Consider the following 10,597-nt stretch of genomic DNA (forward strand, 5'->3'; position numbering starts at 1 on the left):
ACTTGCTATCAGTGGCTTTTGAGCGACTGAAATGTGGCTGGTTAGAATGGAGATGGTCTGTAAGTAGAAAATGGACACCGGATTTTCAAAACTGAGTATAAACAAGTAAAGGTAAAAATATCTCATTAACAATTTTTTATGTTGATTACAGTTTAAAGGATTTGCTAAGTTGAGTAAAATATTTTATTAAAATTAATTTCACTTTCTTAACTGGCTACTGGACATGTTTTAATTATATATGTGGTTCCCATTCTGTTTCTATTGGCTAGCCCTATCTATTGGGGATGATTTTTAGCCATTTCCCCACATTCTCAAAACAACAGGGTGGCAGTAACATTCTACGCCCACAGGCTGTAAAATGCAATGACTCTAATAGTCTACGGACCTCTGATTCTGATTCTAGAGCTGAGGCCTTGCCACTTCCTCTTCCTGTTTGGTCTTATGGCTCTGAATCCTCTACCCAGAAATTTCCCTTCAACAAAGCTGATTCTATTTTGATGATTCAGAAGCCCCCTCCGGATGTTGTGGGCCTTGGAGTCAGGCCATCCTTATATAGGCAGAAGTAAGAAAAGCCAAAATATCTTCTGCCCCTTCTCTTCCGATGCTCCCATCCTCCCAAATCTTACATTTACCGGAGGCCTTTGGAAATAACCAATCAGCTTCTAGTGCCAGTGCAGAAACTGGGCACATGCTAGTGTCTTCCAGGACTGCTCCCCTCTGACCAGCACAACACCCTGAAATTTCCTGTGTGATGGGAGCCTGATCAGGGATCTTGTCCAGTGGGCTTCACAGAGGCCTGCACAATCAAGTCTGAGCAGCCTGGGTACACTCAGGCAGAGCCATCAGCCCAGGGCAGGAGCATTTATTTATTGTTTACTGGGCACGCTATATATATTATCTCATTGAATCCTCAGACAACCCTAAGAAGTAGGTACTAGTACTCTCATCATAGCAGAGTCCACACAAGTTCAGACAGGGACAGTGTCTTGCCCAAGGTCACACAGCACACACAGTAAGTGGAAAATCAGGTAACATTGGGCCTTATTTTCAAGTGTCTTCAACCCTTAGCTGGAGCAGAGCAGAGGCTGCCTTTTGTGAAGGGGTCTCCACGTGTCCGTGCACCTCTGTTTCTAGCTGGACTGCCGTGCTCTTAACCTTAGCTGGCCAGCCCCAGGGGCATGTGCATTTCCTGCTCCTGGTCTACTTGGCATGCCCAGTTCTTTGCAGACGTGGCACCTGGCCTGGCTTCCTGGAGGGGCTTGTGATCTGGGAATGGTGTTAGGCCTTCTGAGGGCCACAGGTGTCTCATTCAATTGTGTGACTATGAGATTGATACTTCCCCTTTCTGGGCCACAGGACACCCTTTTTTAGGCCTGGGCAAGTGACCCAGGCAACATGTCCTTATAAGGGAAAATGACATGGAGTCTGCAATTGCACTTAGGTGTGCCCCCCTAACTGGTCCATCCTGCAAGGTGGAGGGCTGGGTTCACAGGAGAGGCCTCCTGGAGGAGGCAGTCCTACTGGCAGTGATGGGGCACAGGGATGCTGGGGGAGAAGTGTCTGCTTTCTAGTTAGGGACTGGCATTCAGAACAGCCTAGTAATGTACCTGCGAGGAAATGACTGCAGCCGAGAGTATACAGGGAATATCTATATTATTGAGTGCCTACTATGTGCAGTGCCTACTATGTGCAGTGCCAGAAGCATGAGTCTTGTGAATCCTTCCCTCCACACCAGTAGAGCACAGTGGATGACCAGTGAACTCGAGCAGGGCTGTTGGGTATAAATCCTGGCTCTGCCTCTTACTAGCTGTGTGGCTTGGTTAAGGGACTTAACTCTCTGGGTCTCAGTTTTCTGAACTGAAGAATAGAAATGATAATAGTCTCTACCACAAAGGGTTATTGAATGTAAAGATGCAGTGAATTTGAACAGAAACTGTTTCGAAGCGTGTCTGATACACAGCAATAAATGTTAACTGTTATCATGATTACTCTCTTTTAAGAGGAGGAAACTGAGACTGAGAGAGAGATGAGGTCACATGCCCGAGGTCACCTGCCCAAGGTCACACAGCTAGGGAGGGACTGAACTGTGCTTTGAAGCCAGGTCCACATTGGGCTAATGGCAGGAAGGGAGATGAAGAGAAAGACCTGAGACCCTGATAGTTGGAGGAGAGTCTTAGCAGAGGTCCAGCTGTCTCCTGTGGGAACCCATTCCCTAAGAGTTGGAATCAGGCTGCCCCTGCAGCACATAATTGTGGAGGGGGAGGGAAAAGGGAAACCCATTGGAGTTCTAGTGCTAGCACTACCAATAATGAGCCATATGGTTTCCATGAGCCTCAGTTTCCTCCTCTGTGAAATGGGACTAATTCCACCCCTAATATCAGGCTTAGAGACTTTACTTGGAAAAGGCTCTTTCTCTCTCTCTCTCCTCCCACACCTCTCTCTCTCTCTTTCCACCCACTCCTGCTAGCCTGAAGAGGATGAGGCAGCTTGCCCAACCCATTGGGAGGTGGGCCCAGGCAGGGCGGGACAAGGCGATCAGGAGGGCTTAATTAAGAGCAGAAAAGCAGAAGTGACAGGGTTTCCCAAGTCCTGGAGTACACAACTTCCCTCGTTTCCTTTCCACCTGCCATCGCTGCCTAAAACTGCCTGCCTGGATCTGCTGCTATTCAGGAAGCATGAGGGCCGTCTGGAGGATAGCTGAGTACCTCATCAGGACCGGGTAGGTCTGGGGACCTTGGACAGTGGGGGCCACAGGTAAGAAAACAGTCAGGCATCATGGGGATGAGCAGAGGTCTCAAGCTCTGCCGTTCCCTGGCTGCAGAGGATTTCCCTGACTTTGGGTAAATCTTCACCTCTTTGAGCCTCAGTTTCCCCATCTGTAAAATGAGAAGAAGAATGTCTGCAAGACTGTTGTGAGAATTGAATGAGCAAATGCATGCACAGGACTTGCTAGTGCGCTTGGCTTAGAGTACGCTCTTAATAAACGGTAGCTAAAATCCTTATCATTGACAACACTTAGCACAAGCTTTGGTACCCAATATGACTTAGAACTGGTTTTCCTTTCCAATATTGTTCATGTTAACTATTATTTTAATAGCTACCATGTTCTGAATACCAATTATACAGTAGGAGGGGGTTTCATCCCAAATTAAAAAGTCTTCAAGGGCTAGGAAGGCCATATTTCATTATCTCTAACGTCACATGGGCCCTCCATACTGCCCACCACACATGTCATCTCCCCAGTTCATTTACTTGCCCAGACAACTATTTTAGACCTTCTCTTTTATGTCAAGCTTCCATCGCCTCCTCCAGCATCCTCTCCATCAGTGCCGACCTCGCTTCCTGCTATCCTGAGCAAGCATGCTACAGTCAACAAATATTTATGGAACACCCACTACCTGGCAGATGCAATTCTAGGGACCTATCAGTGATCAAAAGAGACCAAGTCCCTGCCTGGAGGATGCGCTAATGACAGATATAATAGCTGACACGGTACTTACTATGTGCCAGACACAACATGACCCTATGAGGTACTGCTTTTATTGCACCATTTTACAGATGAGAAAACTGAGGCACAGAGAGGTTAAGAAACCTAACCAAGATCACACAGATGGGGAGCGGTGCTATGGGCATTTGAAGCCAGGCAGTCTAGAATCATGCTCTTAACCATTGCTGTGTTCTGTATATCAGATGATGCTGATATGTAAGTGCCCACACTTGGCCTGTCCGTTCACCACCGTCTGTACCCATTTCCTCTGCCTTCCCACCTGCTATTAAGCATGAACGGCCCCTGTGTCTTTCTAAGACCCACCCCACTTTTCATATTCTCAGTCTCACCCCCTGCCACCCCCAGCGATCACTCCAGTGACCCTCCCCTTCATCAGTGTCCCCCTCTTGATTGCATCTCCCACCTGCAGATCTACTGGCATTTCCTCCATCTTAAATGAACTCTCTTTGTCCCATTTTCCCCATCAGCTACTGCTCCATTTCTCTGCACCTTTACTGCAAAAAAAAAGACTTGAAAGAGTTGTCTGCCCTTGTGTTTCACATTCTTCTCCTGCAGTTTTTCCTGGGCCCACTCTAGTTAGGTTTTGGTCACCAAGCTGCCCTTATCCGAGTCACCAGTGACCTCCACGTGGCTAAATCCAATGGTCATTGCTCAGTCCTCATCTTTCTTGACCCACCAGCAGCATTGGACATATTTGATCACTCCCTTCTTTAAACATTTTATTTACTTGGCTTCCCAAGCACCACATTGCTTGATTTCTTGGTCTCCTTTGCTGGTTCCTCCTCGTTTCCCAACCTGTTAATGCTGAAGTGTGAGGGTTCAGTCCTTCGGTTGCTTTCCTCCCAGCCAACATCCTGCCTTGTTCTGCTCCATGACTTTAAATGCCATCTATAAACCAACGACACCCAACTCTTTATCTCTGGCCTGATCACCCTTCTTAATTCCAGATTCGTGTTTCCAATCACATATTCATTAGCTCCACTGAATGGCTAAATTGGCACCTCAAATGTAAGACTTCCGACTGAAGGACTGCTCTCCCCATCTACTCAAACCTGCTTCAACCACAGGATTTTCCATCTGAGCGACAACACCTCCGTGCTTTCAGTTGCTCAGGCACCGAAACTCCTGGTCATCCCTGACACTCCTTTTTCTCTCACACCCACAGCCAATCAGTCTGTCAGTCTTGTTGGCTCTTCCAACAAAACGTATCTAGCATCCAACCTCTTCTTACCATTCTTCTGCTTTCAGTCTTTAGTGTCAGCTCTAGGAGGGCAGGGAGTCTCATCTGCTTTATGCATTCCTGTTTTTCCAATGGCTAGCACAGAGCAGTGGCTTAATAAATATCCGTTGAATGAATAAATATAAGGAAAATGGAGTAGAAAAGCTCATCAGAGGTCAACTGTTCCACTCTCCTTCCCCCAATTATAGAGGAGACACTGAGGTCCATAAAGAAGGAATGTTCAGAGTCACACAGTGAGCCAGCCAAGTCTATGAATTCAAGGGAATAGTGTCTCTCTTTAGTTCTCTCTCTCTCTCTCTCTCATCTCTTTCATCTGTGCTTTTCTCCGTAACTCTTTCATTCCCTTGGCCCAGCTGCTCTCACAAAACTGGAATTATGGACGCAAGCATCCTAGACATTCACCCTCACAGTGTCAGGAACTACATGGACTGGGCTCTTCCCTGACAACTCCAGTGAGAATAATCCTGGGGGAGCCTCTGATTGGTGCAGCTTAGGTCATGTGGGTTTGGGGGTGGGTTCTCTGATTGGCCCACCTGGGAAGAGTGTCCACCCCTGTGGCTAAAGGGGTGGAGACTGTTAGCAGCTGAAGGGTTTGTGGGGCAGGGCCATTGGGCAGACCCAACCCCCTACCTGCCTGATAGAGGATTCCCCGATTTCCTTGTGTGCAGGTGGAGATTCTGGCACGTGGGACTCTGCAAGGCCCTTGCCCTGCTGCAGGCTGCCTGGGTTGCCTTCTCTCAGCCCGTCCCAGCCAGCTGTGGCCAGCTGCTGACCCAGCTCCTCCTGTGCGGTTCCCTGGCTGTGGCTGGGGCATGTCTGGCCCACCACTGGTTGGTGTCCTCACTGTTTTATCCTCTGGGGCCCTCAGCCACGATAGCCACGGTCTGTGGCCTCCTGGTCTTCCTGGGCCTGGGCCTGGTGCCTCCTGCTCGCTGCCTGTTTGCGCTCAGTGTGCCTACCCTGGGCACGGAGCAGGGCCGCCGCCTGCTCCTGTCCTGGAGTACTGCCACTCTGGCTATCACTGTGGTGCCCAATGTCTTGGCCAACATGGGTGCGGCGGGGCAGGTGCTGAGGTGTGTCACTGAGGGCTCCCTGGAGAGTCTGCTCAACACCACTCACCAGCTGCACACAGCATCCAGGGCTCTGAGTCTCACCAGCCCAGTGGGCAGCCGAGGCCTGACGTTCCAGGTCCAGGGCAACGGCTCCATCTTCCGACTGCACATGCTCAGGGTCACTCAGCAGGTCCTGGAGGACTTCTCGGGCCTAGAGTCCCTGGCCCAGTTAGCAGCACGGGGGACCCAGCGGGTGGTCACGGGGCTCTTCCTGCTGGGCCTCCTGGTGGACTCGGCCTGGTACCTCCACTGCTACCTGACTGACCTGTGCTTTGATAACATCTATGCCACCCGGCAATTGACTCGTCAGCTGGAAGAGGCCCGGGCCACACACCTGTTGGCCTCCCCACCAGCCTGGCTGCTCCGGGCCGCTTGGCCGAGGCTTTCCCAGGGGGAGCTGCTGAGCTGTCTCCTAAGGGTCGGGCCGCTCACCCTGCTCCTGATGGCCACGGCCGTGATGGTAGCCACAGACCACGTGGCCTTCCTCCTGGCACAGGCAGCCGTGGACTGGGCTCAGAAGCTGCCCGTTGTACCCATCACGCTCACGGTCAAATATGATGTAAGTGCGATGATGGGAAGGCAGACATAGTCGTTGCCTTGAGGGATGGGGTAGGGTTTGTTACATCCTTGGGTTGCACTTGAATTTTACTTACCTTCAAGTCCTAGCCCTGGGATAGGCTCTGGGACCCTGAGGCATCCACAGATGAACTCATTGAATTCCCTCCACCGCCTGATGTACCCCCGATTTCACCCCCTATTTCAGGTTTTCACCCCCTGTTTCAGGTGAAGACACTAATATCCGGAGACCTTAAAACAATTCCCCCACCAAAGTCACTCTTCACACATGGCAGCATGTCCTGACCACCTTTTCCTCACTTGTACAAATCAGATCAATCTTCCTTCCCCTGCAATGTTATTGTTGCATCTTAAAATGTAATAGTCTCTCAAAGTACCTACAGTAAGGCCCCACGCCACACAGGAGATGTTTAGGAAATACTGGCTGTTATTCATAGCTCACACCTGTGAGGAGGATGGGAGGAGGGCTCGAGAATGGTCAAGATCAGGAGTTCACCAACTACGGCCCACGGGCCAAGTCCTGCCAGCTTCCTGACTTTGTAAATGAAGTTTTACATGCCATGTGTTAGTGTATTGTCTGTCCGTGGCTGCTCTCCAAAGGCGAGGTTGAGTAATGGCAACCGAGACTGTCTAGTCAGCAAAGCCTAAAATATTTACTATTGTAGTAGTTATATGTAAAATATTTACTATCTATTTACTCTTGGATATATTTACTATTTCATCAGGGTTTGTGGTTTTTGACATTTTCTTTGGCCACAGATCTTTTTATTTTTAAAGGTCAGATCTCAAGCAAAAGTCCATGGCATAAAACATAACGACGTGTCATACCCTGAGCTAAAAATATTCTTAGCTAACATTTATTGAGAACTAACTTAATACTAGGAAGGTGTTTTTCAAATTGCATAAAATCAATTTAGGGGGTCATGGTCATCTCTTTTTTTAATGAAATAGAATAGACTAGAAATATATTAGAGTATACTGTAGGTGATCAGGGAATGCATTGTTTTATGAAATTTTTCTTCGATCGCAATACAATCTATGCTTGGAAGGTGCTATATAATACATTTCTTACCATAGATCACAATAAAGAAATGTGTCAGGCCATGTTCCAAGTGTGTTATCTTATTTACTGTATTTTAACAAACCTAAGAGGCCATTGATTGTAAGTCACCCCATCATTTCATGCCTCATTAGGAACACAAACACTGCCAATTAAACCATGATACAATGCCTTCTTATCATTTAGAACTTTCATTGTATTTATGTAAAATAGTTCACTTACTATTTAATATAGATTTATTTTCCCATATATTTTGTATATACGGATAACAAGAAAAATAGCAAAGCTATTTTATGAAGGTTTTCCTAAAACATCCTCCCACTCAAGCCTGACTCTTCTGAAGGAGTCTGGCTGAGTTGTTGGTATCTGTGGCTTTTCATCCAATATTGTTCTCTGGACCTTAAAGAGCATTGATGATACTCCACTATCATTTCCAGAAGTTTCTTCCAAGCTGCAGATACCCACTCCACAGTTTTGATGCTGGCACCCTCTGATCCTCTCACAACACTTGTATTGTCAGAACTGTTAAAAGCAGTTACGAGTCCTATTGATTTGAAGACACAGCCTGGTCTCCAGGTGTTCAAATGGGGGGAAAAAAATGTGAATCCCAGAACTGATGAAATAAGATAACTCATTTAATTGTTTGTCACTGTGGTCTGGTCAGATAGGAATTACTGTCCTCGCCATTTTACCAATGGAGACACGAAGGCTCAGAGAAGTTAGGGAACGTGCCCAAATTCATCCAACCCATAAGTGGCAGAACCAGGGCTGCATTGTGACTTTTGGGGGTCCTCGGCATGTCCGCTTTCCTGGACTCCTTTCTCCATAAAAAGAAATATTAATGATGACATTGATATAAACACAAATGTATTAATATTATGTTGTGAAACATAGTCTCCAACTTAAAAGTTTATGTTTAAATTCTGATTTTAAAAGAAAATTAAACATGTTCATAGGCCCCAAAAAGTATTGTGGTGCCTAGGACTGTGGCTGATGGAGAAGTTGGCTCTTGGGCAGAATCAGGATCCAATCCTAGAAGTCTGGCTCCCAAGTTCAAAGGGTTAACCTCTGATCTCCCTGCCTGTCTAGACACCATTCTTCCTCACTCCATCATACCCCATGGAAATTGTAGAGCCTGAGAAGCATAGTGGGACCCACCCTGGCTGGGACTGACCCCTGGGTCGGTCATATGTAACCCATTGCGTGACCTTAGGTTCCCCATCTTAGACTGGTGCTCTATTTGATGAAAAAGACATCTAAAGCATTCATTAAGGGCTCGACAAAAAGTAAATGCCCCCTAAGCATTCATTTGTTTTCTTTAAATTAGAGTAATAATAAAATTACTCTTTGAAGAGTAAATTGTTTGAAGAGTGATATAAATTATTACTCTTCAAAGGGAGTAATAATAAACATGGCACTTGTACGGTGCTTTTTGTTTGGCATAAAAAAAGCCTGTTTCAGACTTCTGATCTCGTTTGAGTCTCCTCAAACTCCAGAAGGCAAAGGTTACTTCTGTGCCCGTTTTGTAGATGACAGAAGGTTAGACTCCTCCAGCCCTGCAAGTGGCCGCAAGTGGTGAGGGACAGGGAATGGCTGGAGTGTCTGTCTGTTGACTTTGCCTTTTTCTCCTTTTTGAAGGCTGCATACACTGTCCTGGGCTTCGTCCCCTTCCTCTTCAATCAGCCGCCTCTAGAGAACCCCTTCCTCTCCACTCACAACTCCTTCCAGTGGGAGCTCCGCTTCACCTCCCCAAACTGCCCGCTGCTGCCAGCCCAACGCCCCCACTTGGCTGCCCCCCTGGCGGCGGGGGTCCTGCAGCTCGTGGCTTGTTCCACGGTCCTCCTGGAGACCTACGCCCGCCGCCTTCGGCACACCATTGCAGCTTCCTTCTTCACGGCCCAGGAAGCAAGGAGAGTCCACCACCTTCATGCCCGGCTCCAACGAAGATATGACAAGCACCGAGGCCAGCAGCTGCCTCTGGGGACTTCTTCCTTCTCCCAACATCTGGACCTACCAGCAAGCACCCAGCGTAGATAGAGAGACCTACTGCATACTGAACACTTAGAACCACAGAGAGACCTGGAGAAGAGGGGCACAGACCTGAGTTGTAACCTTGGCCCTTCTGCTGCCTCCCTGTGTGACCTTGGGTAGGTCACTACACCTCTCTGAGCCTCAGTTTCTACATCTGCATAATGACTGCATAATAACAACAATGTGAGCTACTTTCCATACAGGAATGTGGTAAGAACGGGATGAGATATTGGGCCTGAAAGGCCTCCATAAACAGCAAAGTTTATGCAAGATGAAAACAAGGAAGCATGGAGATCCATGATTGCGTGATCCGCTCACTATCTGCTCACGGTTCCTCCAGGCCAGGGGGAGTCGGTGAAGGCTCTCACCTGCATTCACTGCTTTACCTCATTGGTGAATACTTCCCATCATGAATGTGTGTAAGTGCTCCTGGAACTTACTTGTTTGCCTCTGAATCCTCTGAACTTATTGATAGTAATCCAAAATTGTCTTGATCTTATAAATACAGGTATTTATTAAATCCTAAATTAGATCACGTTACTCCTTTGCTTCAAATTCCTTTAGGGGCTTCAAATCTAGGGTTGCCAGGTTTAGCAAATGAAAATACAGGGCACCTGCTTCAACTTGAATTTCAGATCAACAACAAATATGAGTTTCGTGTCCTTGGGACATACTATACCTATGCTAAACATACTTAGACTGGGCCTGTATTTGTTGTTTATTTGAAATTCAAAGTCCAGGTTAACCTGGACTTTATCTGGCAACTCTATCCCCATCGAAGTTATAATAAATCACAACCCTCTACTCTGTGGGCTTGGTGTTCCTTGGTTTTCCCCTCCAGATCGTTCTGTCACCTGCTCCCTTTTTCAGGGGTCTGACCTCTGTGAGTCTGTGAGTCGTAACACACCGGCTCCCTTGCCCTATGACAGTTGGACTTAGCCAATGGGAGGCACTGGCAGGTCAACCAAAGTGGGAGGGGAGAGAGAGGTCAGGATATTTGTTCCTGTAGCCCTCTGGGCTGTTATTGGGCCCAAATCACATTCCATTTCCTACAGCCACAGCTCCTGTCT

At 47.6% G+C, this 10,597-nt stretch overlaps 1 protein-coding gene across 1 annotated transcript; it reads left to right on the forward strand.

Annotated features, from left to right (window-relative positions):
• Window positions 1–2,675: 2,675 nt before the first annotated feature.
• Window positions 2,676–10,324, forward strand: OCSTAMP (osteoclast stimulatory transmembrane protein; the record flags this gene model as incomplete). The annotated part of the gene is made up of 3 exons (XM_081034261.1): window positions 2,676–2,719; window positions 5,417–6,419; window positions 9,135–10,324. 3 exons carry the CDS (start codon window positions 2,676–2,678, stop codon window positions 9,531–9,533), a joined length of 1,446 nt encoding a protein of 481 aa, XP_080890387.1. The 3' UTR covers window positions 9,534–10,324.
• Between the last annotated feature and the right edge of the window lie 273 nt (window positions 10,325–10,597).

The sequence above is a fragment of the Rhinolophus hipposideros genome (genome assembly GCF_964194185.1).
Source record: "Rhinolophus hipposideros genome assembly, chromosome: 22".
NCBI classification, from domain to species: Eukaryota; Metazoa; Chordata; class Mammalia; order Chiroptera; family Rhinolophidae; genus Rhinolophus; species Rhinolophus hipposideros.